Source organism: Struthio camelus, chromosome 21, assembly GCF_040807025.1.
Source record: "Struthio camelus isolate bStrCam1 chromosome 21, bStrCam1.hap1, whole genome shotgun sequence".
NCBI classification, from domain to species: Eukaryota; Metazoa; Chordata; class Aves; order Struthioniformes; family Struthionidae; genus Struthio; species Struthio camelus.
Window position 1 is genome coordinate 1572294 of NC_090962.1, and position 25136 is coordinate 1597429.

The following is a 25136-nucleotide window of genomic DNA, read 5'->3' on the forward strand; positions in this document are numbered from 1 at the left end:
ATCAGCTGCTTGTGGTTCCCAAGTGTGTTTATGCTTAGCTTGATTGGGGGACTTTTAAGTCTTTCCAACCCCAAAGTCTGCACCACCTGAGGACTTTGTAGCTGATAAAAACTCTTTCTAAAAGGAGAATCAACCTGAAATGGATTGCTGAACTTTGTTAGATGGGCATTCTTATTTCATTTTCTAGAAAAATAGTAACTTCTGAAATCTCAAGGAAGCTAAGTGGCACTGATCAGAAAGACTGCAGGAATAAGGTGATTAGAATGAGTGGTGACCTCAGTCACCTGAGAAGTCAGATCCATTTGTCAAGGTTAAGATCAGAAACTCTCAAAAACTTTTTAAGTCACCTGGCTGGCCCGTGCCACGTTCTAGTCAAGGCAAGCAAACAAGTTGCCAAAGTTGGAGTGAAAGAAGGAATGCATCATTGTTTTAGCAACGTCAAGGAATGCAGAGAGAAATCAGTGGAGTGATCCATTGCAAATCAGATGCGCCAACCCTATCGAGATACCATTTCTGGTTTTCCTTTCTCATTACAAAGATACTGTCCGCTATTCACCTCTTAGGGGATCTCTTTTCACTTTTTCCCCTTTGACGTTGTACTCTGCATGACTGCTTCCCTAGCTCTGGATGGCCCTGTGGAAGCCCTGGATGGTCGGCGCCCCATTATCCGCCCAATCCCTCATGTTGCAATCCTGCGAGATGAATTTACCCAGCTCTTTAATGAGGATTATGAAGAGGAGGAGGAAGAGATGGAAGCAAGAGGAGAGCACACACTTTCAGAAAAATTTGGTGGGCATTTTGCGGCAGTGCTAGATGTCATACTTTTACTTTGAATTCTTTAGAATTAATCACACATGTTGAGTTTGTTTGCGTGTGGTGAACATACCCACAACTTCTGTCAAGTACCTTTTCTATGTACACAGAACCTATTATAACACAGATACATTTACCTTTGCTGCAGACTGAGCATGGGGGATTTATCTGCCCAAACCCTCAAAGCTGCTGAAGCAGCCTTGGGAAAGCCTTCCTATCCTCAGCTTCTCTTGTTGCAGTCTGCCTGGAGCACACATTTGGCCATGACTGCAGCCTGAGCTGTGAGGACTGTAGAAACGGTGGAACATGCAACGAGGATCAGACTGGCTGTGATTGTCCAGACGGCTGGAGTGGCATCATATGTAACCAGAGTGAGTTACCCTGGAGAGAAGCAGGAGGAGAAGGCTGGGTGGTTTGTTGGCTGTCAGCTGTTCTTTCCAGAAGTCAGTCAAAAGCGAGGAGAAGGAAGAGTACGCAAAACTACAGTTGGCCAAAAGCAGCGCTAACGCCGCTTACCTTTCTTGTCCGTCCAGTTGCCTTTATTTGCCATGTTTATCTTGGCAAAGCCTGGCTGTTAGTCACCAGACAAAATCTCCAGTAAAGTTTCCCCCTTCTCATTTCCAAAATAGATCTCAAGGCATTTTAGTCTACAGTTCAAACCTGCAAATGTATGTCTTTGGCATTGAATCTAAGGTTAGCACTCAGACTGTGTATAAGCCTATCGACAATGTATTAGATATGTTACATTCTTTGAGACTCAGAAAATACTCAAGATACTAATGATAATCCTTTTAATTCCTTCTCCCAGCTAATCTTCTGCCTTAAGGAGAAGAATGCTTTTCCCTTTAGCCTACTTGTCCTTAAGAAAGAATTCACTTGCCTTTCTAGTGACCCAAATAAAGTCTGCTGTTAGGTGACTATGTACAATCTTAGTAAGGGTTTGAAGTTATGAAAATCTGGCTTCCCCCGTCAATTCATTGTGTCTTCGCTCCTTTGTCCAAACAAGGCAAAACACTTCCTGTCAAAAAAAGCTGAATCTCATCTCATGTTCAAAAACTATAATCTTGTCTTGTACCTGTTTTGGGGTACACTGAAGCAGAGACTCGGCAACAGACAGCCTGTAAGTCTGGAAAGCAACACCAGTCTCCCTCTGCAGGGCTGTAGCAGCCTATTGACATCTGCCTGTTTCTCTCCTCGCAGCCTGCCCAGAAGGCACATTTGGGAGGAACTGCAGCTTTGCCTGTCACTGTAAGAACGGAGGCACATGTGATCCGGTAACAGGCGCTTGCCGCTGCCCGCCTGGGATCACAGGAGACCAGTGTGAAGATGGTAAGATCGAGGTACTTTGTCACCTGCTTCATGCAGTAAGATCCCCCTTTTTCTCACCTCGGCCCTTTTCAAGTCACAGGGAAGTTGCAGGGGTGCAAAAATGCAGAAAGGGCCCTGAAGCCAAGCACAGCGTGTTGAGGGCTGGGCCTTCCGGGCAGTTTTCTTTTTTGCTTGGGTGTTTGTTTTTTAAAGGAAAGAAAGGGCAGACTAAGGTAGCAATCTTCTTTAGCTGCTAATGGTGAGTGATGTTTCTTGGACTGAGGAGGTAGCTCATATTTCTGTTTGTCGTTACATGTTAGTGGAGCATTTACCATAATTTGATAAATGGATATTATAGCCAACTCTGATACCACTGTTTGATACTCTAGTTGTGCTTCTCCGAAGTCTTAAAATGTTTTCCACAGAATGCCCTACATGGTCAGTTTGTAGCTGCTTGCTAAAAGCATCTTTAAACTCTTTTACTGACTCATCTCCGTGTCTGAGTGACTCTAACACATCACTGTTCCATCTGACTTGGTGTGTCACATAGTCTTACATGAAAAAGACATGTTTTAATGAGAAAAAGATGGAACGGTGTTCCAGTTAATATGCCTTATCTTTGCACCGGAAGTTCTTTGCAGTCCTGGCTTAACTACTCAGTAATACAGCACTCTGATCATGGGCAGTCAACTATATTTTACTGAACATTTAGTGAAGGACAAAGAAAGAATGTCAAAAGTACACGTTCTATACTAAATTTAAAGAACTAAGGAGGTATTTCCCACTGAAGGAAAAAGAAAGCACTCTGCAGTTGCAACAATAGCAGTTACCCAAAGGGCTACAAAAGAAGGTATCTGTTGCTGTTGGTAAGTATTTATTTCTCTCTCTCAGAGAGTTAAAATCTTGAGAACATAATCTAAAAACACAGAAATAGTGGTACAATGAGAAATTCAGGCAAAACGACTTCAGACAAATGTTAAGAGCATATGGAATCTATTACTGAAGGAGGAGACTGAAGCAGAATATAAATGAATTCAAGAGGTACCCAGACCTTTTCTTTCTCTAGGAAGGAGGTGATTGAGGGGTACAGAGAAAGAACAGGAAGGTAAGGTAAAAAAAAAAAGATGAACTGATGTGTTGCCCCAGGGTGGCATTTCCTGTTGGAAAATGGGAAAAGGCTTGTGCTGCCTGGAAGGATGATGGCTGGGCATTCTGCTGACACAGTATGTTTGACATATGCTTCTAATATTAAGATATTCAGCATAAAAGAGAAAGAATAGTTTTATTCCTTTAATAGTGCAAATACGATGTTATTTATCAATAGGGATGGCTTTATGGATCATTTTCTCACATATGAAAAATCTAGACTTCTTGGAGCCCTGCAAGATACCTTTCTAGCACAACTGACTTTCAAGTGAAGTACTAATGCTTATGGGTGCTCTGGATACACCTCTCATGGTTGGAGGATATAGCACATTTTGTTACACAGAGGTCCTGTCTACCCATGTGGTCCCCCCCACTGACCTTATTCCCCCTATCTTGCCTACTACCAAAGCTCTGAGCACAGCTTCCTTTCAGTTGTATTGTGTGTTTTGTGTAATGTGCTCGACGGCCAACTGAAGTGAAAAGTGACATGGAAATGTGAATCATTACTGGCAAACAGCATTTGCTCGTTGCTTCACAGATGCATTTTCATCATGCTGGAGTGCATTAATCTGAGCAGCTTCAGAGCACAGCACATCCAGCAAGCTGGGTGTCCTGTCTCTTGTGCTAATGGATAAGCAAGTAAATAAAACACACTATAGTGCACTGGGCAGGGGGATCACGGACAGGACTGCTGATTGTTGAAGCAGTTTGATGCATGAAATCTGATCGTTTTTAATCATTATCTTACTGTATAGAGACCCAAGCATATTCTTGGTCAAAAATCAATCCAGCTTTCTTTTCAAAACTCAGTGCATCCTTTGCCTAGGTTCATTTCTAATGATATATGGCTTTGATTTTTGTATTTTTTTTCCTGTGTTCCCCAGGATATAAAATGACAGTTCTAAATTGACTCACCTTCCCAGACTCTCTGTCTTTATTAATAGGCTGCCCTAAAGGATTTTATGGGAAACAGTGCAGGAAAAAATGCAACTGTGCCAACAGAGGTCGGTGTCATCGGATTTATGGAGCCTGTTTGTGTGATCCTGGTTTATATGGACGGTACTGCCATCTAGGTGAGCTTATCCACGCTGTTTTTACCCTCTATATTTTGTTCTCAGATTATGATCTTTGAAAGTACTGCCCCTGGGAAAGACCAGTGCTAGGTGGCAGTGACCTTATTCCTTGTCCTGTTTTATCTGGCCTCTGAGGTCTCTTACCAGTTCTTTTCCTCTACATCTAGTTTGCCCAAAGTGGGCATTTGGCCCTGGATGCTCTGAAGAATGCCTCTGTGTGCAGCACAACACTCAGGACTGTGACAAGAAGGATGGTTCATGCACATGCAGACCTGGTTACCGTGGCAAGTGGTGTGAGACAAGTGAGTTGTCAAGCAGGATTCATGAAGCAACACCCTTTCTCCTCCTACAACCTCTTTTCCCCTAACTAATTATCTTGGGCTTATTTTCCGTCCCACTAAGACCATCTCCCCTCTTGTTATTTAGCTTAGGAACAAAGCTGGTTATCAGACTCAGTCAAGTTAAGTTAGCATGCCAGAACCTGTCCAGCTGGATGTGAGTGCGTGTAGACGAAGAGGGTGACCCTGTCCAGCCTGCTGTGTCCGGTTGTTGGCTCAGTATGGAGCTGGTCCATGGCCATTGCTCTGACATTCGTGTTGTGCTGCCTGCTCTTCCAGGACCAGTCTAGTAATACTGAATATTCTTTCTTTTTAATCATGACTGTTAACAGAATGTGACCCTGGCTATTATGGGGATGGCTGCAAGAAGAAATGTGCCTGCCGTCCAGAAGTGTCTTGTGACCATGTTACTGGAGAGTGCTGGAAAGAGTGTCCCCGAGGTTACCACGGGGAGAACTGTGATCAAGGTAAGGCCATAAGGAGCAGGGTCCCTGCAAGGCACGTGTACGTCTCTTCTGTGTAACGTTCTCTCCAGCGTCTCGTCTGAATTCTGCTGAGCTCTGCTCTTCCGCCTGTTGCGTTGGAAGAGTTCCAAACCAGCGCAGGGATTGAGGGAGCTGATCGCATTTGAACTGCATCTGAAACGGCTCCCTGCCCCTGCACAGCCAGGTAACTGGTGCTCTGCCATGACATGCTGCCTGTGTTAGCTAGCCAAAGCTTGGCTCCCATTTATTTCATCTTTGCTTCCAAGAAGGTTTTGTGAATTTCAGAAATGAATCTGGAGGGGTTTCTCCTGTCATTCTCCTCGGGTCCAAAGCATTCAAACCCCTTTCTTCAGTACTTTGTTAGGTTACTTAGCTTTCCTATCTAAGCAGCCTGCACGCTCTTGAGGAGTCAGGGAGAGCTCACTCTGCCTCACACATGCAGGCTCCGTCTTAGCAAAACAACATGAAAGGACTCCCCAGATACCATTAATACCTATTCAGACCTCCTAGCCCACTGCACTTGATCTAATGGGTGGAGAGTTGGAGTGGCTTTAGATGATACAAGAGCTGCCATTGGCAGGTCTGTATCAAAACACTACAATTTCTTTAAAGCAGGGAAGCAGAAATTCTTGTGCATAATGATTCTTACCCAGAGAAGGAGAACAAGGTCTCGCTTTATCCTGCCACTAGGGCATCTTTCCTTTTGTAGATGAAGATTATATCTAGTTATCTTTTCCCCCTTTGATGTCTTTTTACTTCCCAGCAGAATGGTATCAAATTTTTCCATTCTCTTCTCTATTCCATATTAAAGTTCTATTTGATCTGCAAGTGGAAAGAAAATGTTGTATTTCATTTACATTAGGATTTTAACTTTGGCCTCTGTATGAACCTCTTACCAGTTTTCTGCTCTTCAGTTAAAGGGCCAGTCAGCAATATGATAAGTAAACTACATGGCTCTCTGTGTGCAGTGTACTGCACTCGGAGGGAGTAGCTTTGCAAACTCCTGGGAGATATTTGGGGTGTTAGAGAGCTTGGTTTTTTTTCCATTGAAATTATTTGAGTGAATCATTGGCATGAAAACTGAGGCGATGATTAGAAAACATGAACACAGTTGTTGGAAAATAATGATGTGTGCCAGCCTCAGAGCTGATCCAGAGTTGAAAAGCCATCCTCCCCTGTCACAAGGTTGTTTTCTTCTTAGTCACATTTCAGCTGGGTCTGACAGAAAACGCAAAACGTTGTACTCTGCAGGCATGGACTAGACATGCTGCATTCAGAGGCTTGTGGCGTTCAGTAGCTGCGTTCTGGCTGTAGCATCCCAGGAGTTTTTGCACTCGCTTATTTTTAACCAGACATTCCATCCATGCCCAACCCAGACGTTACAACTATTAACCTAATTAAGTTGCTAGCATGTGATTATCTTGCGTAACACCTTAACACATAGAGCAGAGTTGTTCTTTTGGTCAGAACAAAAGCTGCAGATTGCCACAAAAAGTTGCAATAAAACAAAACAAGTTTCACTTATATCAATGCTCGATCTCATTGTAAAGCAACTGACAGTGAACAGTTTATCTTGATAAGCTGCAGCACTGTGCTTAATGCCCTGCAATCTGCTCACTCTCCTGGCAGGAATGTCCTCGTACCAATCAACTTGGTAGTTTAAGTAATACAAGTCTGTGAAAAGAAATTGCAGAAGTCAGAAACAATCCTAGCCCAGACACTGTCTCACTCATAATTTTCACTAAGTCAGCTTGATGTTTTCTGGTTGCTCTGTTTTATTATTCCCCCGTAACAGAGTTTTGCTTTCATAGTCTTCCTGATTCCATCCAGAAATATAAGTGGCTATGTCAAAAACACATCTGACTGGAAGTAATAGACCCTAGACAGTTGGAGATCATTTTTGTGAGCTTTTTCAGTCTGAATGAAAGTTGGGATAATGCCCAGCCTTAGACTCTTCAAGAAATTCAAACTTGGGAGCTAACCCCATCTTGTAAGTGAACTGCATGTCTGAACTGACTAGTTAGGAGTTTCCAACACCAGCTGATATTTCAATTTCTGGTTGTGTTCTCCATCCCAGTACAGGATGTGCGAATGACATTTCCAGAAGATAGTACTAATGATTCCACTTTTTCCATCTTTCCACTCTGGGCAAGCAGCATTTTCCGGTATTTACCAACTTCTGTCTCTGAGAGATGCTAGTCTGAAGGGCTGTTGCCTGGAGAAAAGGCAAAAGTTAGAGGCATAATACTGCGGTAAGGGTGGAAGGACATCCTGATTCTTCCCCTCTCCCTCCAGCCTCTGCCCACACGGGTCTGTCCGTGTTCAGGGTGACCAACGGCACTGCCTGCACCGTGCGATGGAGCACAGGAGGGAGAGGGGCTGAGGCTGTGCTAGAGCTGGAAGCAGAGGAGCCCATCAGTTCACGGCTGCATCTGAGCGGCTCGGCTCCGCTGAAAGGCAGGGCTGCTCAGCACGCCCTCGGCCCTCCTTTTCTGCTCGGAGCTAGCGTTACTGCAGGGCACGGCAGGGCACGCTGTCCCGCAGCACAGACTCAACACAGCTATAGGTTGCTACAGTTTATCCTTCCCATACACCTTGTTTTGCGTGCATTCATTTCACCCCTTTGGTAGGACTGTTCTCCTCCTCCTGAGCGTAACTATTTAAGCAAGTGCTAAAAGGTCAAACTAACTTGATGAGGAGAGATGCAGAGAGCTTATGCAAAGCTTGTGCTTCCTCACGGAGTTCCCGGCAGCCTGGGAAGCAGGGGTCTTTCCTGAGGCCACTGCTGGCCTCCCATCCTCCACGTGGCAGGACACTCGCTGCCTCCGGAGCCACTGAGCTGCTCTGGGGGGTTGGGCACTTTCAGCAGGGATATTTTTGAAAAGAATAAGAAAGGAACTTAATCCTTTAGGGGAGAGTCACAGGAAATAACACAAATATTTGTATTGAAATAGTAGGCTTTTGGCTGTTGTTCAGATCTGGAAATTATTAAAGGGTGAAGATGAACATCTGCCATCAATTAGCAAAGAGCAGGAATAACAAAAATCTCCACTGTGTCATTTTATATCTACAAGCTGGTATGCTTTTTCCTTCATTATTTCTGAATGCTGGCGTGTTTATGTCTGCCGAGCCTTATGAAACATTGGCTTTTTGAACAAAAAGAACGGCAAGCATGGGGCTCTCCTGAGAGGCTCAAATAGAATTTAAGGATCTTTGGGTCTGAGGCCCTCTGCTGTAATTAACTAGCTGCTAAATTGGGTCACGGGGTACAAAAAGCAAGCTGAGCTTTCTCGCATCAGCAGTATCATCTTGCCATTCAGAGCAGAGAGAAGGCAAAGTCTTTATTCCTCTTGTGGATGAGGATGCCTCTTCTTTATTGCTTCACATCAGTGTACCTGCTGTGAATGTTGCTGCTTAAAAGCTCACCTTCCAGATTCCTGAGGCATTCAGCCACAGAAGTGAAAAGTTCTCACAGTATCTTGCAAAAACTGAGGGATGGTACAGTTTTGGATCTTGAGCACCTGGTGCTTTGACATAGATGCGCATCTGCACCCCAGCATATGAAGTGCAGAGTTGCTCAGGTTCAGTTCGCGTGAGATGAATATGTGTATCTCAAAGCGTGAGCAGAAGTGCTTCTTCCATGACCTGCTTACCAAGCTATTGGCCCCTGCAGTGGCACGGCAATATTGCTAGCTCTGTCTGCCCGCCATGGAGCAGCAATGCAGGAATGCAACTGAAGGGCAGTGGCTGCACAGCCTTTTTGCAGAATAGTGTTCATAGAGTGGAGAGTGGCTTGGCCTCAGCTGCTGGGCAGGTGATCAGCCATTGCTGTATGGAGGAATACTTGTTGAAAGGACAAGCAGCGCACTGACATTCAAACAGAAAAAATAAAGGTAGTGCTATGAAATGCCAGAACCCCTCCCTGCGAGGAAATACGGTGACCAGTGTGGATAACAGAGTGGTCACATCTGGGCCTGTTAGCACAGTCTTCCTTGCATTACATAAACCTTTAACAACTGTAATTTCCTCATGGAATCAAAGGTTTCTCCTTTTGGCGTGCAGGATCTGATCAGTAATTGCCTGAGAATATTCTCTTGGAAGCTGTGTCTCAGTAACCCACAATGTTAACGCTGCTCTTCTACATGCAGAATGCCCAGAAGGAAGGTTTGGAGTTGACTGTCTGCTCTCCTGTTCATGTGGGGGATCTCCCTGTGACCGCACCACTGGCAAGTGCATCTGTTTGCCAGGCTGGACAGGACATGATTGCGGACAAGGTGAGAAAGCAATAGGAACAGATGAGCTGAGGCTAGGGATTTAGACATGCAATTGCTTCTTTTACTTTTGTTAAAGTCAATTTTAAAAACATCTAGTGCAATTGGAATCATCTTCATGGAAATTTAGAAAAAAAATGCAACTTTAGATCTTAAGTCTTAAACAGGAGAATCAGCTAGCTTAGCTCTGTTGTTGAAGCTGAATGAAGTACAAACACGTAAGCAAACAACATATGCAATGAATAAAGATATTTTCAGTTATTGCTGTCCTTAAACATAGGTAAGGAGTCTTTCTTTACAGATATATATTTTTCATTGACTTCACTATATTACTCTTTAACTGCTGGAAAACTAGAGAATCCTAAATTAAAAACCTATACTTTTTCACAGTCATGTAGTATTACAGCAGCTAGAAGATATTAGTCATATATAATGCTTGGTTCTAGAGTTTGACAATAAAAATGCACACGCACAGTACTTTCTCTATATTTGGAACTGACTTCTTTCAAGGCCCTGGAGCAGTTAAACAAGGATTCTTATCCCGGCTTTATCAGGTCTTAGCCTTTTGCTTCCCTTTTGCAACTAAAGGCAGACCTTGGAAACGCTGAATAATGTGCTGTCTAGCAGAGTGACGGCATCTATAAGGACTCTTTGCCAGAAACACCATTTCCTGCAAGGAGCAGTTGTAGCTTACCAGAAGTAGATACAAATCCAAAATTGACATGGAAATACTGGAATGAGATCAGGTTAGCGCTTACTGAAGACTTACATGCTATTTATAAAACAAACAAAACAATATTGTCCTTACTGGTGGCCAGGTATTCCCAAACAAAAGGGTATGTTTTGCATAAAGCACTGACAGGAAAGGGAGCCCATTTCAGTGCACGACGAAATAGACACTTAAGTCTTACCTCTAGTACGTGATCCAGAATGGCTCCCAGAACTACCTCACCTCTGCAGTGTTTTAGGCACCATCATCAGTTGGCACTGAACTTTTAGAAAGAGTGGGAGATGACGCTGTGCATCTTCCTTGAAGGTTCAGGCTCCCATGTGCCCTCTATGTACCCAGGGTGTTTCCAGGCTGTCGTAATGCTGTTCTTCCTTTGCTCCCCTTGAGCGTCAGCTCATGTACTGCACCATGGTTTTTCAGCACCTTAATCAGCAGTACATTTCCATATGCCTTGGGTCTCCAGAGGGCTCTCAAGGTAGTAATTCCCAAATTGTGGCCCATTGACTACTGGATATCCACAAGGGAAATGTTCCACAGCTAGTCTGCAGAATTATGTAGCTTATGCTACATAATTATGTTTAATTAGAAGCTTGATGACAATAGTGCATGGTGGTTGGCAACAAATGACAAAGGTCAAAAGTCCAGAAAGTTTAGGAGCCTGAACTGTAGAAGTCCTATGCCAGCTTTCTAATTGTACCTGAAGTATTGCCACTAAAATTCCTTGGCCATAGATGAATGGTTTTACTTTGTGGAGAACACTATGCAAGATGCCTATCAGAGGTAGCTTGGTGGTTGAGACGCTATGCCATTTACTTGACTCTGGTCAAGGAGTCACACTGAACTGATCCACTGCCCATAAAGGACAAAGCAGGCTTGATTAGCATTTCCAATTTGCAAGGCATCAATGGACACTCTGGAGATAATATGCATGCTTTTGGTCCCGGGTATGGAAAAGCTTTGCCTCCTTTATTCAGACAGAACAGAAGGAACTTTTTTGGCTGCTAAGAGAGCAGTGTTTCAGACAGACAGGAACCGTGCAAGATGACAAAATTTGTAAAGACTGTTACGTAAGTGGCCCCAGCAGCTGGTAAGTATGTCTTGTCTACACCCAACTGCGCTCAGCTGAAAGAGGACAGGGCTGAAAGCACCCAAGCTTCACTTGGGTCATATAGGACCAGCTAGGGGGTCATATAGGACCAGTCGTGGAAACTTGTCTCTTAGGTTTCTTCCAGATTTCTTTGTGCTAAGAAAAAAAAAAAAGAACCCCTACACAGATTTTAGGATGATATGGGTGTTGAAGAGCTTTTTAGCTTTTGTTTTTGTCCGCACGAAGAGCAGCAGCAGCAACTCTTGGGCTGTCCTGGCCCAGGGTCTGCACTGCTGTTGGTGCTTGTGCCTGTCCTCATGCTCCCCTGCAGGTCCTCAGTGGTGGCCTTTGCAGCACCTGCTTGGGGCAGTAGAGGGGAGCTTGCCCTGCTGCTGCTGCTGCTCTAGGGATTAAGACAACCCTCATCCTCCAGGGCTTTTCAGGTTGGCAGCTTTTGCTCTGCTAAGTACGCTTTGAACTAGAGTGATGAGCTGACTGTCCTCTGTCTCTGCCTGTGCTCCAGCTTGCCCTGATGGTCACTGGGGACTGGGCTGCCAGGAGATCTGTCCTGAGTGTGCTAACAACGCCAGCTGCCATCCTGCCACAGGGAGGTGTGTGTGCCCACCGGGATACACTGGCAGTCGCTGCCAGGATGGTGAGTGCTGTGCACCAGCCGGGCTCGTCACGACTGAATGGCTGTGTTCAACTGGGATGATGATTCCCTTAGGTTAGCTTGCAGTGTGCGGTAGTGAGGAGAGCATTTGGTTACCCATCAGTCACCAACACAGTCCTCAGAACAGTGCTTAGCGTTGTGTGCTCCCACACCGCAGTGCATTGCCTCAGGCCTTGGGGTGCGGACTGGGTTTGTCCCTTGAGATCCTTCTAGTCCTATGCTCCTATGGGTACCTTTTCCATCATAAGAAAGGGACATAAATCCTTACGTACTTATGCCCATTCAGCCCAGAACTGAGCATCAGTGCTCAGACAAGGAGCGCCTGTGCCCATGACCGCTCTGGAGAACCACACTCTAGTACGCATAAGGTTTGTCAGGAATGAAGCTGTTGCACCAGCGTCCCAGCAACAGTTTGCAGTTAGTATATGTTTACCTTGGCAGTGTGTCCACCTGGGTGGTTCGGTGCAGACTGCCAGCAGAGATGCAGCTGTGGGAATGATGGACATTGTCATCCTGTGACAGGGAAGTGTAGCTGTGCACCTGGCTGGACAGGGTATAACTGCAGAAGAGGTATTGTACCCTCTGTTTATTAAGCATTGCTCATAGAAGACGGACCTGTGTAAAGCTACGCTGTGATTCAGTTCATCATCGTCTCTGTGCTGTGCCTCTGACAGAAAAATCTCTGCAAAATCCTTTAAGCTTCTCTGCTTTTGCCAGTGCCTCCCAGTTCTGTTTTCCTTTCTGTAGTGGGTTTGCTTGCAGAATAAATTCACATGAAAAAATGTACTAAAGTAGCAGAAACTCTCGCTGTCCCCACTGCATTTCCTGAGAACCTACAGCCATGTTTCTCCTACTGCCGATGCGAGCAGTTTTATTCAGTGGAAGTAATACCCTGAGGAGACAGAAGAGCTGTTCCTGTACCTTTGCTCACCTGGGAAGCTAAGCACGGCATTAAGAATATGTTCGTTCCTCTCTTTCAGCCTGTGACACAGGTCGCTGGGGCCCGGACTGTGCTAACGCTTGCAACTGCAGCAACAGTGATGGGAGCTGCAGTATGGTGACAGGGCAGTGCATCTGTGAAGCTGGTTACACAGGAATCCACTGTGATAAGAGTGAGTGCTGCCAACAAGCTGTTCATGTCAGCTTTAAGCCAAGTCGAATTATACAGGTTTGCTTTGCAGGGGAAAGGCATTGGATAGGCAGTCCAGCAGACTTTTGCCTTTACACTGTAAAGATACCAGAGAAATCCGTAGCACAGCTTTCACCAGCATTAGTTCCTCAGTTCAACAGCAGAAATTCAGTTCCTATGCCCAATCTGTGATGTTGCCAGTACAATCCTGCTCTCATGGGTGATTTGGTGACATAGATACTCACTTGTAAAGAGTAGGATAGAGCCCAAATCCTATTATTTCCACTCAGAGCCTGAGCTCCTGCCTTAGCATAGCTTCCTGGAGAAGCTGGGAAAAGACAGGCTCCTCAACCTTTTTTGCTTCTGCTTGCTAGAGTGTCCAGAAGGATGGTTTGGACTGAACTGCCAACAGCAGTGTCAATGTGACAATGCGGCTATGTGTGACCACGTCAGCGGCGCATGTACTTGCAGCTCAGGCTGGAGAGGCACGTTCTGTGAGCACAGTAAGTATCCTTTGCTGGGGGAACTGGAAGCTGTAAAACTCTCTCACATATCACATCTCCTTGGCAATGGGATCTGTGCTCCTTGTTTGAGAGAACGCATCTGGATGGTAATGGGGAGAACTGCATAGCCATAAGCTGCTAATTCTCTCCTTGGATTCTAACTCTGAAGAGAAAAGGTCTAGGAAAAAGTAATAACAACCTGTAAGCAAGGAGTATGTGCACAGTTGCCTTGGTTAGCTTAGCTGTTACACTTGCTTTTCCATTATGCTCGAGCAGAAACCCTGATTACTTGCCTTGGCTTTTTACTGCAGCTGCCGCCTGGTAGTGAGAATGCAGTGCTAAGACAAACTCTGCTAGCTGAGGCACACCGCAGGCCAAGTCTCCGAAGGCAGAATGCCTTCAAAGTCCACACAAACACGCCCATGTCCTCCAAGTACCAGGGTGCTTATTAAAGGGGTCACTGCAGCCCACTTAGCAAACTGGTCATCTCCTGGTGGACAGAAACCTAGTGCCATTGCTGTTCTTATCCAGCAGAACTTTGTTGTGGGCCTTGAATTCCCATAAGGAACATGCATCTAATATTCTGCTGCCTTGTCAGGGAAACAAGTGATTTACAACGTTGTCACGTTTGCACAGCATTTTATCAGCAAAAAAGCTACTGAGCAGTATCTCCTCCTTGTTGGGAAATTTCCCAGCCTCTGTACAGACTGACATTTATAAAGAAAGACATTTGGGTGGGCTTTTCTTTTTTGTTTTTCACAGCCTGTCCAGATGGATTTTATGGACTAGAGTGTCAGGAAACCTGCAAATGTCTGAATGGAGCCCACTGTGACCACGCAACAGGCCAGTGCCACTGCCCTCCAGGCTGGGCTGGCCCCAGCTGTAACCAGAGTAGGTGTCGCTTTGGCCTTGCGCTCTCATCCAGCTAAGGTGCATCTGATGGTAGAGCTAGTCAAAAACCCGGCTCTCAAGAAAGCGCGTGGGAGCCTTGTCTGTCTCGCTTGCTACTAGATCATTGAGACTGGAGGTTTAGGTCTTTATTCCCCACATGTAATTTTCTGTGTGTAGAAGTTAATTCTGAGCTGCAGAGAAGAATTTGGTTTCCGAGAGGGGCCAGACAGCATGTGTTTGTAGACGTAACTTGTTTAATGTTACATTCAGAACATTCTTGCAAAAGGACCAGCAAGTACATGGACCAGCAGAGGGAACTGGCTTTGCCCCTTCATCTAGAGTGTCCTCGAAGAGGAGTCTGGAGTTCTGCAGATTGCATAAATGGGCAAATCTTCACACGGCCTCTTCTAACAACTCAACTGTAGTCGAGACCGTGTGTATGTGTGTGTGTGTGCATACATTTATAATGTACATGTGTCCAGTAGAAACTGGATTGTAAGCAGACATCACAGTCTCCTATCGCCCTGCTTGTTTTCCCTCTACAGGGTTGCTTGCATATTTTAGTTTATGTGCTTTTATTTAATTGTATTTTTTGTTGCTAAGATTAGCACTGCCAAGTACAAAGGGTGAGCCCCACTGTCTTATATAACTTCAGCCCTGAGGGAGACACTAAAATGCTGACTTAGCTTTTGTCATTTTTACATCTCTTTTTACATTTGCCTAATACCGCCAGATTCTGGCCAAGTCCAGAAATGTAAGTGCCAAGACGGGCAATTTTTTGTGCTGCATCTCTTATGACGCCAAGGAGGAAATACCAGAAAATCTCAGAAGAGTCTATTCTTACAAGCTTCTTATTCAAGTTTTATAGGCTAAAACAGTTCAGAGGTGCTTTGGACCTGGACTGCTCAGTGTTTATCTGAAGCAGACTTCCCAGCCTTAGGGGACTCTTTTGACAAATATTCTCTGTCTGGGGGGGGTTACTTCCAGAAGATTTGAATGGCTCTCTGTCTGAGCAGCTGTTGCTGCATGTAACTAGGGCTGGGGCAAAACAGTTTCCTAGTAGATAAGCTGATGTAACAACAGTGCTTGTGTGTGTACGGTTGTATCAGTGTCAGCCCTATGTAGGATACAGTTGTTATTTCTCCAGGACACCATAAAAAACAACTTACACAACCATTCCAACTTTGCCAGGCACCATTTTGGGTCAGTCTGGTTGTTGGTTCTTCTTCCAGACAAGTGCATTTTGGATCATTAGCAGGAGTCTGGATGATGTAATTAATACCTATTATCTAACAGTTATGCCTACTTCTGATTCCATGAAGCATGCCAGGAGAACAGTTACGGTGAGAACTGCAGTCAGACGTGCAACTGTTCCAATAACGCTACCTGTGACCATGTTAGTGGCCAATGTCTCTGTGCGGCTGGATGGACAGGACTCACATGCCAGCAAGGTAACACAGCTTAATGTCACTTGATAATCCAGATTGTCTGCCTGCTCGGCCTGAGGGAAAACTGTGCCAATGTACACTAAAAATGCCATTTTTCTGGATGGGTCAGAGTTTTCAATAGGCTGGCACCTCCCAAGAGCTGAGGCAGTATGATAGCAGGACAAGACTGCAAATAATATCATTCTTAGTTGTGCAGCACTTACTAATTCATTCATAAAGACAGAAGTCAAAAGGTTACCCTCTCCAAGAGCACCAGAAATTGCTTGACTTGCAGTTTGTAGCAACACATAGAATAAGGCTTCATCTTCCACTGCACTGAGCATGCAGGCACTAAGCCAGCAATGCTTTCAAGCAAGCTCAATGAAATTGTGCAGACGACAACGGTTACTTGCGTGCTTAAATGCTTTTTGCCTGCTAAGCAGTGGTGCTACCTGGGTCTAGAAGTTGAGGATGTTCTGCAACTCAGGACTGAAGTCATCGATTACCAACTGAGCGTTTTTCATGGCTGCTGACTCACCCGACGTTTTTTTGTTTTCTATATTTGCTACCGCCAAAGATATCAGACACACTGATGGGTTGTTTAAATTCTGTTTCACTAAGTGACTCTTCTACTGGCCTCTTAAACTTTAAGGAAGTTTCCCCAAAATAGGAGCACAGGTTCTAAAGTTTGTATTCTGTCTCTGCTTACCTACCTGCTAGCCATAACTGGGCCTGGCAGGTCTGCAGTATGTCCTGGTTTGGGACTTCCCAGCTCACACAGGGTTGTGAACCTCCCTGCAGGACGAGGAAAGTGAACACAAATCCCTTCACTAATGGGAAAGCAAACACAGGAAAATACAGGCCAAGTGGAGTTCACTGTTTAGTTCATGTCATCCAAGTTTGCTGTTATGAAAGACCCCTTCATATGGCCTTTGAAAAAGCCAGGTTCATAGCAACCTTTTGCCAAGCTTTGTTTAGACGGTGAGGGAATTGAAAAGCATGTAGCTTGGTAGCTGAGCCAAAACCACCCTCTTTGTTCCAGAGGGTGTAAATCTCCAGCGCTGCAGCTTGCTTACTGCCACCTCTGTGGGACCTCCCTGAGCTTCCTTAGCAGCGTGACAGGTTTTCGGTACCTCTCCCCTTCCTCCCTTCCCTTCCCTTATCACTGTGTTGGGTCTTTCAGCATTTTCTTAGGGTGGCACTTCCTAACTAGAGAAGCCTCCCAAAATGATTTGGAAGCCAGAGCAGATGGGGCAGGGCAAAAGCTTTGTTGCTGATCTTCCATTTCACTGCCAAAGGGCGCCGCAGAGGAAAGTAGTCTGGGCTAGGTTTCTGCAAGCAAGCTGTTGAGGACACCGTTTCTCTTTCTGGCTGCTCCGCTAGCTACACCGTTCTTCCCCTGGCTTTCCTTTCAGAAAGCAGTAAGCTTCATAGCGAAAGTTTGAGCAGGGGAAAATACTGAGGCAAAGAAGTCTGGCATACACTCATGCTGTGATCATCATTAGTCTCTCTGGCGGCAGAGCCAGGAGCTGCAGCCGCTGCTGGTTGTGGCTGCGCTTGCAGCCGCTGGAAGTGTCCAGCTCGGGGCTGTTCGGTGCCACCAGCACCACCGCAAAGCTGCCGAAGGGCTCACAGAGGCTGGGCAACCTCTGAGAGGGGCTTGAAAGTTACAGAATGTTTTCTGTACCTGTGATACATACTCAAAAGCTTAGCTATTTTTTCCAGCAACACCCACTCGGGTTTAATTACAGATAATACGTATAGCTACAGGGTTCATCCTGTATTCAATTACTCAGTCTGCTCTGTGCTGGGTTGGGGTGGGGGTTGCGTTTGGTTTAGGTTTGGGGTTTTTTTGTTCCACTTTCCACCCAGTCACCTGTGGCATCAACGCCTCCTTCCTGAGCATGGTAAAATACCCGAGCTCTCTGTGTGGGCAGCTAAGCAGCCTCCGAGGGTCATTAGCTCCTTCCCTGCCTCTCACTGCAGACAATAATGGCTTCATTTTCTATCAGGCTGTCCACCTGCTCCCTTGGTGTGCTATCAAAGGCTTGGTGTTTGCACATGGCAGGCAGTGCCAGGAGCTGTTTTCTGACTTGGCTGTTTGGACCAATTTTCCCTCAGTGTGTCCAGCTGGTTTCTATGGAACGAACTGCCTCCAGCAGTGTCTCTGCCAAAACGGTGGAAGGTGTGACCCCGTCACAGGGCACTGTGCCTGCCCCGAAGGGTGGACAGGACTGGCCTGCGAGCTGGGTAAGTAAGGTGCGGCTGGCAGCGCTCAGAAGTGGGCTCTGGCACAAAGCTGTCCCATTTTGAAAACGTTTTCTCTGAAAGCTGGGGAATGGCATATACTGCAGCTGGGGATGTGTGCCCATGACTGACTAAAACCCATCCTATCGATTGACTGTCCTCGTGCGTGTGTCTTCCTGTGTGTGGACGTGAGGGTTACATTCCTGCCCTGTGCTTCCTCGTAGAGTGCGCGCAGGGGCAGTACGGGGCGGACTGCCGGCGGAGCTGCGAGTGCCAGCACGGCGGGTGGTGCGACCGCTGGAAGGGGCACTGCCTCTGCCCGCCCGGATGGACCGGCGAGAAGTGCGAAAGCCGTAAGTGGGGCACACACGTCCTCCAGATGGCCACCTCATTCTGGAAGAGTGACCTGGTGCTTTACAAGTCTGTTCTAAATGCCAGGGAATTTTTAAGTAAAGACATACAATTTGGATTTCCACGCTCAGAGGAGAGCTTGTAGGTGCTGTGGTTTGGGCTGTGTAGACTAGTTTTCCCATTGCTGTGCTTTCTACTTTCCTTTGAGGGCTGCTCTAGAGGCACTCAGAAATGCTAGAGTAAGGCAAAGGTAGTAAGGCAAAGGCAAAGTAGACTAGAGGCAAAGGTACATAGAGGGGCTGCACAACCACTCTGGACGGTGCCAGCAGGAGAGGGGTAGGCTCCCCCAGGCGCCGGGGCCTGAGGCCGCTGCCCTGCTCCCAGGCATGAGTGCGGGGCCACAGGCTCCGCTCAGGGATGCAACGCATCGCAGCAGGTACCCCCGGTACCTGTCTGACACGGAAGCCAATGCAGTAAAACCAAAAGGTCGTTTATTTTAACAGTAGCTGGAGATCATCTCCTGTATGTTCTTGCTTCTACACTTACCTGCATCTGGCCTGATTGCACTGACCCAAAATGCCTGGCTTTGGTCCTAAGCCCCAGCCAATAATTATATCTGTCATTCTACAGACTGTTATGTTCCCCGTATCTTTAAATGTAACGCATACCCTGGCAATCCCTTTGCTATGAGGAAGTGCTGAAAAGGCTGTTGGCCTTATTAAAAGCAGCAGCCAAGAGCTGATCAAGTATCAGACCACCGAGAAGGGATCCACTAGCTTCTTCCTCTTTCACAGGTCGTGACACCTCAGGCTGGTATATTCTTCATATTGCAATGTAAAAGGCACATCTTTGGTGACATTACTTGTCATAAGTGAGCTCCCCACTGCAGTCTGCCATCCGGCACATCAAGGTGCTCTCAAGTTTCTTGCCTGGGAATGTCTTCCTTTGGAGATTTTTTTTTTTTTTTTGCATCAGGGCTTTGTTGCTGTTGTTCTCTGGTTTGCCACCTAGGTCGAGAACTCACTAGCTAGAGCAGGACTGTGACTTGTAACGTGAAGTTTTTAGAGCATTTCCTGATCTGGAATGAAGAGCAAGCAACTTTCAAACACTGTTTCAAAGCTTTGCAAAGCTGAGAAATGTTAAAATTCTTCCTGGGTCCTTTCTTCAACCCTTTGAGAGTGTGTCCATCCTGCAATCAAAAATGTGATATCAAATCTAGCATTGAAAGCGGTAGCAGTGCAGGTTCTGTGGCACAGCTGTCAGTCCGAGCTGTACAGTATTTAAGCTCCTGACCAACTCCCAAATCCTGTGCTGACCAGCTGCAGCAGTGCATGCAGCAACCACACGCTACTGCTGTTGCCCAGATTCCAGCAATAGGAGGTTGCCTGTGTGTCCTTATTCTGAACCAAGTACACCCTCTTGAGAGAATGGCCCTCTCTCTGCTTGGAGATCATGGTCCAGGATTGTGCTAGTTCTTGATCCCATTCGCTAAATCCCTCAGTTTCTGCTTTTTTATAGTTTTAATAATTTAACCATTACTAAGCAGTTTTTTTTTCTACTCTGGCTATCCCAACGCTCAAGTGTTCTTTGGGATTTGTGAAAAGTGCAAGATAAATTTTCCTGAGATATCAGATCTGAAAACTCTTAGGTGTTTTGGCTCCTAGGTGGAGCCAAAGTTTCAAAAGCCTCTTACCTCTTACCTCCTTCAAGTAAGATATGGAGCGTTCAGCAAAGTGCAAGTGAGCTCGGCTGCTGAGATGCTCTGGCAGGCTGAAGGTTTGCATTTTGTCTGTTGCCGTTGTTCCAGAGTATGTCCGTGTTGAAATCATGATGCACATCAGTAGTGGCGGTGCCATGGGGTGGTCCTCTTTATCCTGCCAGTTTGACTGGACAGGAGAGATTTAGCCACAGAGTCAAACTCAGATTGCAGAACTCCCAGAGCTTGCCACGTAGAGCCTGCTCGCTACATGGGGTTTGCTTTGGACCTTGGCCAGCAGCTCTGTGCCGTACGGAGGTTTGGGACAGCTCCGGGCAGCTTTGGGACCTGTAACACCCCTCGTCTCACTTTACTGTCCAAAAGCAAGCCCTGTGGTTCTCTCTGCCTATTGAAGTCAGCCTCAGCGCACATCATCACACCCCAGCTTGATGCCACATGCTCTCAAAACCCTATGCCTGGAATCATCCTCTTAGGGAGGTCCCTTTTCTCAAGTCAGCTTTAAACTGCCAGGGCTGCAATTACAAAGGCTGGCTTTCAGGGCGTTTTTGGTTTCCCAGTGCTGCTAGGATTCTGGCCATCATAACCAGAATGGCAATTTGCAGTGACACTGCACTGCACAGGGACTTTTCCTACGTCATCCTGCCCAGAGCTGCTTGCGCCGACCACATCGGCGGAGTTTCACTTTTATAATTTCTTTTGGATAAAATGAAACACCTCCCCACCCCACAACTCAGCAACAGTGTACCATTTTTTAACAAAAACTAGAGTCCTGTATTTGGCTTCCTAAAGGGCTATGTTTCAAAATGTGTGTATGTGCAAATATCTGCCTAGCTGTGTGCACTGTGCAACCATACTCCCATCACAATTGCATATGCAAACTAGGCTCTTGCACAGACAAGAAACCTGTTTTGACAGTTGTACAAGAAGTTATGGAATTTTTACACTCACTCATGATGCAGAACTGCAAATTAGCCTCATAGGTTTTGTGCCTGTAGCGCTAACTGCTGTATAATTCTGGTACTGCATTCTGGTTTGCATCTGCTTTAGAAACCAGGTACTTCTCTGACAACAGAAGCCACAGCAAAACTAAACCATTGCAGCCATGACTGAGAATATGTTATGCTGGCACCCAGCTCTCATCAAACAGTGCCAGAAGTAACACTCCGAAAACATTTGGCACAGTTAGAGACTTTCCACCAAATTAGGCATGAGACAGTATTTACACAAAGACCAGTTTGCTTTGTTCGCAACTTCCTTTTCCTCTCTCTTGCATGGCTAAACTCTTTCCTCCCTAGTACCTAGTTTAGTTTTGCCTCTGCACTCCTGTAAAGCTTCTGACGTCATCTAACCTGTCTCAAAGACAACAGGGATGTCACGATTTCAGCAGGTTGTGCCAAGTTCACCCTTGAGGCAAGTGTGCAGAACTCCATGAATGTCGGTAGTGGTTCTGCTCCTTTGGGGCTGAATTTGATACTACAGCCTTTATGAGCCTGCTAGCCAAGTAGAAGATTCAGGAGCAGGGGAGAAGGAAGGCCTCATTAAAACAAGCTGATCAGTAGCAGGAATCACAAAGCAAGATGAAGGGAACAGGCTCTCCTGTGCACGGTGGCTCTGAGGCTTGCTGCTGGGGAGAGCGAAGAGCTTCCTGGCAGCTGGTGACCTCTGCGTGCACCAAATGCACAGACCCAGCTGGGAGAAACCTCGTCGTGGCAGGAAAGCAGTGGGGATGTGTGCCAGGGCCTTCTCAATGCGCGGCTTGGGGCAGAGGACACGGCTTTGGAGCGCGCCCTGGGGTTCCAGGCTTGCAGTTTAGGCACAGCTGGTGAGCTCCAGTGCTTCACTCTCTTGCACCTTGAGGAGCACTGGTTTTACTGTCTGGAGGCTATCTGATGGCGTCTTTGACATGAGCTTGTTCCTAGTTGACAGCTTTGTACCATGGCATATGAGCAGCCAGGACAGTTCATCTTGGTTAGCCCGGGGTGATGGTCTCAGCAGAGAATCCAGAGTTTGGTTGGTGATGGTGCTTAGACACTCACAGTCCTAAAAGCAGTGGGAGTTGGTGGCATGCTTCCAGATCGCAACTGAAACCCCTAAGCCACACAGCTGTTTCCCCATGCCGTCCCTGTTGTGGGCTGAGCGAAGGATTGCAGCCACCAGAGCTGGCTGGCTGGTCCTGCCTGTCCCCACCGAAACGAAGACAAGAGTGTGCTGGTCGCTCCAGCTGCACCGCTCTCCAGCACAGTAATACCTTTGCAGGCTCGCAGATCCCCCCTGACTTGTCACAACGTTACCTCTGACTTGTGGGAACGGAAAGGACAGAAACAAGGCGGTGATTGGCGTGCCTGCGGCTGTGCTGTGAAATAACAACTCGGTCAGCTGTTTTGTACAACTTGCCCTCTCTCCTTCTGTATGTGCATCTCTGCAGCTTGCCCAGAGGGGCTGTTTGGAGCGCGCTGTGAAGAGCACTGTGACTGTGGGGACAAGGTGCCGTGCCACCACATCACTGGCACTTGTGATTGTCCCCGTGGCTGGAGGGGCCAGCGCTGTGAGAAAGGTGAGCGGTGCAGTCCTTCAGCTGGAGGGCATCCACACTGCTGCTTGATACGGTTCTGGCTCTGGGAAAACAATTCTGGGAGGTGAAGAAACCCCTTTTTTTTCAAGAGTTACAGATTGCAACAAGATACTTGGAGGAGCTGATGTGCTAAAAGAGGTGTTTGGGTGTTTGGGTTGCTGCAAAAAATGCCGCCTAGCTGGTTGCTAGTGCAGGGGTTCTGGCTCAGCATAGCATGAAGAGCTGGCTTCTGCAGACCTGAAGGGGCCTCTAGCTGCGGCTGCATGGTCTCTTGGTGTCACGGCAGCGTAGCCATTCCCAAGCCCATGCAGAAAGTGTTTTTTTCCAGCCTGCCAGTTACTGTCTCAGTATACTAAAAGGGGAAGTGGGGAGAATAGAAAGTTCAGTAGAGGAGCTTTGAGATTTGCTCACTAGTCATCAGTTTCTTAATGATTTGTTGGACAGAAGTCACCCAGTTAGCACACAACATCTCTTTAACTGATTCATTTAGTAGGAAAATGTCTTTGGTATTTCACAGCAGGCTAGAACTGCATCACACTAAACCTTTTAATTAAACTTTATTTCTGGGCCCCAGAATTCCTTCTGACACTTTTAGGCATTAACAATAACTTGAAATGCAGTCAAGAGACTTACGTCTCCTTGCATGTTTCCCACAGCCTGCCTGCCTGGTTCGTTTGGGAAGAGCTGTGCCAGCCGCTGCGCCTGTCCCCTGGGAATGCCTTGCAATCACATCACGGGCCAGTGTGGTTGCCCTCCAGGGTTTACAGGTTCAGGATGTGAAAAATGTACGAAGAAGGGAACGATCCTCTTATAGTTCTGATGACAGGCTCTGGGAACTTGGTGGTCAGGCAATTGCTACTTAAAATAAAAAAACAAACAAAAACACCCCACACCCAACAGCAAGCTTTGCCAAAGAGTAACTCACATTTTGGCAGCTGGGTGCGTGCCCACATAATCTTAGCAAAGCACAGCGAGCCAAGTGGGAAATCAGAGCTATGTATTTATCCAGAGGATTAGCAATAAATCAGAATTAAAATGAACTCCTGTGGGTACAAGCAAGTCTGGAAGAGACAGAGGCATGTGAGCACATTCTTTCCCTGGGGGAAATGGGTATATTTGTGATGTCTTTATGTGCTGGGATGGAGGTTTGCAGGGACATAAGCTAGGGTAGGTAGGGCTGGCATTGCCAAAGGCATCTAATGTCTTTAAGTCCTCAGTTTTCTCTTCGGAGTCGTTGCTGGACTGAAGGAACTGTTCCCATGCTGGGAACCGGTTCCCGTTGTTTTTTGTGTGGCAAAGAGCTTTCGTTGTAGTAAAAAGCATTCTAGTCCTGGCTTTAAAAGAAAAAAAAGTCTTATGTTCCGGGGTGGGAGAGTTCATACTAACTAACTGAGTTGTGTGTTGCCTTGGTATCTGTCTCCTGACAGCCTGCCTGCCCGGGACCTTTGGAGAGAGCTGTGGTCAGATTTGCCAGTGTCCAGGAGCGAACCAGGACTGCCACCCGGTCACAGGGGAGTGTGTCTGTGCTCCTGGCTACCACGGGCCGAATTGCCAGCTGCGTGAGTTTGGGCTCCGTTTTGCCGTGTGCTTTATCAAAGTCTGCAGGTTGCCACCGAAGGCTGTGCGCTGTGCTTGCCCGCAGCGTCCCGGGAGAGCCCAGCAGCGAGGGTCACGGTGCAGACTGGCCACCCCCGGCACTGGGGAAGCCGCTGTCCATGCAGCAGTCCCAGCTCGCTGGCCGGGGCGGAAGTGCCGTGCCTCAGCCTGCCTCTTAGCCAAGCTCAGGAAATGAAGCAGCTCCTCGGAGTGGCTGCAAAGTACTTGTTTTGACTGGTTAACTTTCCTGATTCTTGCTGCGGTCGCCTTTCTCCTGATTAATGTGGCTGAGGGTTTTTCCCCCCTTTTGGTAGTTAACTGTTGCCCAGCTCTTACGGCTCGGGAGATGGGTCTGGCCAAGCGAGGGTTTTCCTGCTCCTTTTCTGAGCCTGTCCCTGTGCGCAAACACACAGCGGCTCTGACCTCTGCAGTGCCTCTTGCTGACTAATTTGCAAGTAGGAGGCCATGTAAACAAAAAAATCATTCTCGTGCACTGGGGCCAGATTTCTGCCGTTTCCCCTTTGTTGTGGGAATTGTGGGAAATTTGCTGGCTAGTGCCGTCAACAGAGTTTCCTCAAAAGGCAATGCTCCTTAGTGTTGTGGCGCTTGCCGTGGGACTACTGAAAAGTGCTTTCATGGGTTTTCTGTGGAGAAGCCATTTCTCGCAAAGCTGTCTGCCGCCTTCCTGATGCACCGGCTGAGCGAGTACATGTCGGGGGCTCCTCCACACTGTTTGCACTTTGGTCTTCTCCCTTTAGGCACTGAGGTCACTGTTTCTT

General features: G+C 46.8%; 1 protein-coding gene across 7 annotated transcripts in view; it reads left to right on the plus strand.

Annotated features, from left to right (window-relative positions):
• Positions 1-25136, plus strand: part of MEGF6 (multiple EGF like domains 6) — a 147574-nt gene that overhangs the window by 115653 nt on the left and 6785 nt on the right. For 4 of the 7 annotated variants that reach the window (XM_009671624.2, XM_068915702.1, XM_068915703.1 and 1 more), the window contains 18 exons: positions 622-789; positions 1053-1184; positions 2014-2142; positions 4212-4340; positions 4508-4642; positions 5011-5145; positions 9312-9437; positions 11775-11906; positions 12366-12494; positions 12905-13036; positions 13428-13556; positions 14319-14447; positions 15770-15898; positions 17996-18124; positions 18346-18474; positions 22615-22743; positions 23418-23546; positions 24189-24320. In XM_009671624.2, coding sequence (XP_009669919.2) covers positions 622-789; positions 1053-1184; positions 2014-2142; positions 4212-4340; positions 4508-4642; positions 5011-5145; positions 9312-9437; positions 11775-11906; positions 12366-12494; positions 12905-13036; positions 13428-13556; positions 14319-14447; positions 15770-15898; positions 17996-18124; positions 18346-18474; positions 22615-22743; positions 23418-23546; positions 24189-24320 — 2382 coding nt within the window. Of the gene's footprint in view, positions 1-621; positions 790-1052; positions 1185-2013; positions 2143-4211; positions 4341-4507; positions 4643-5010; positions 5146-9311; positions 9438-11774; positions 11907-12365; positions 12495-12904; positions 13037-13427; positions 13557-14318; positions 14448-15743; positions 15899-17995; positions 18125-18345; positions 18475-22614; positions 22744-23417; positions 23547-24188; positions 24321-25136 lie in introns of all 7 variants that reach the window. The other 3 variants (XM_068915706.1, XM_068915707.1, XM_068915704.1) reach the window with 3 other exon arrangements.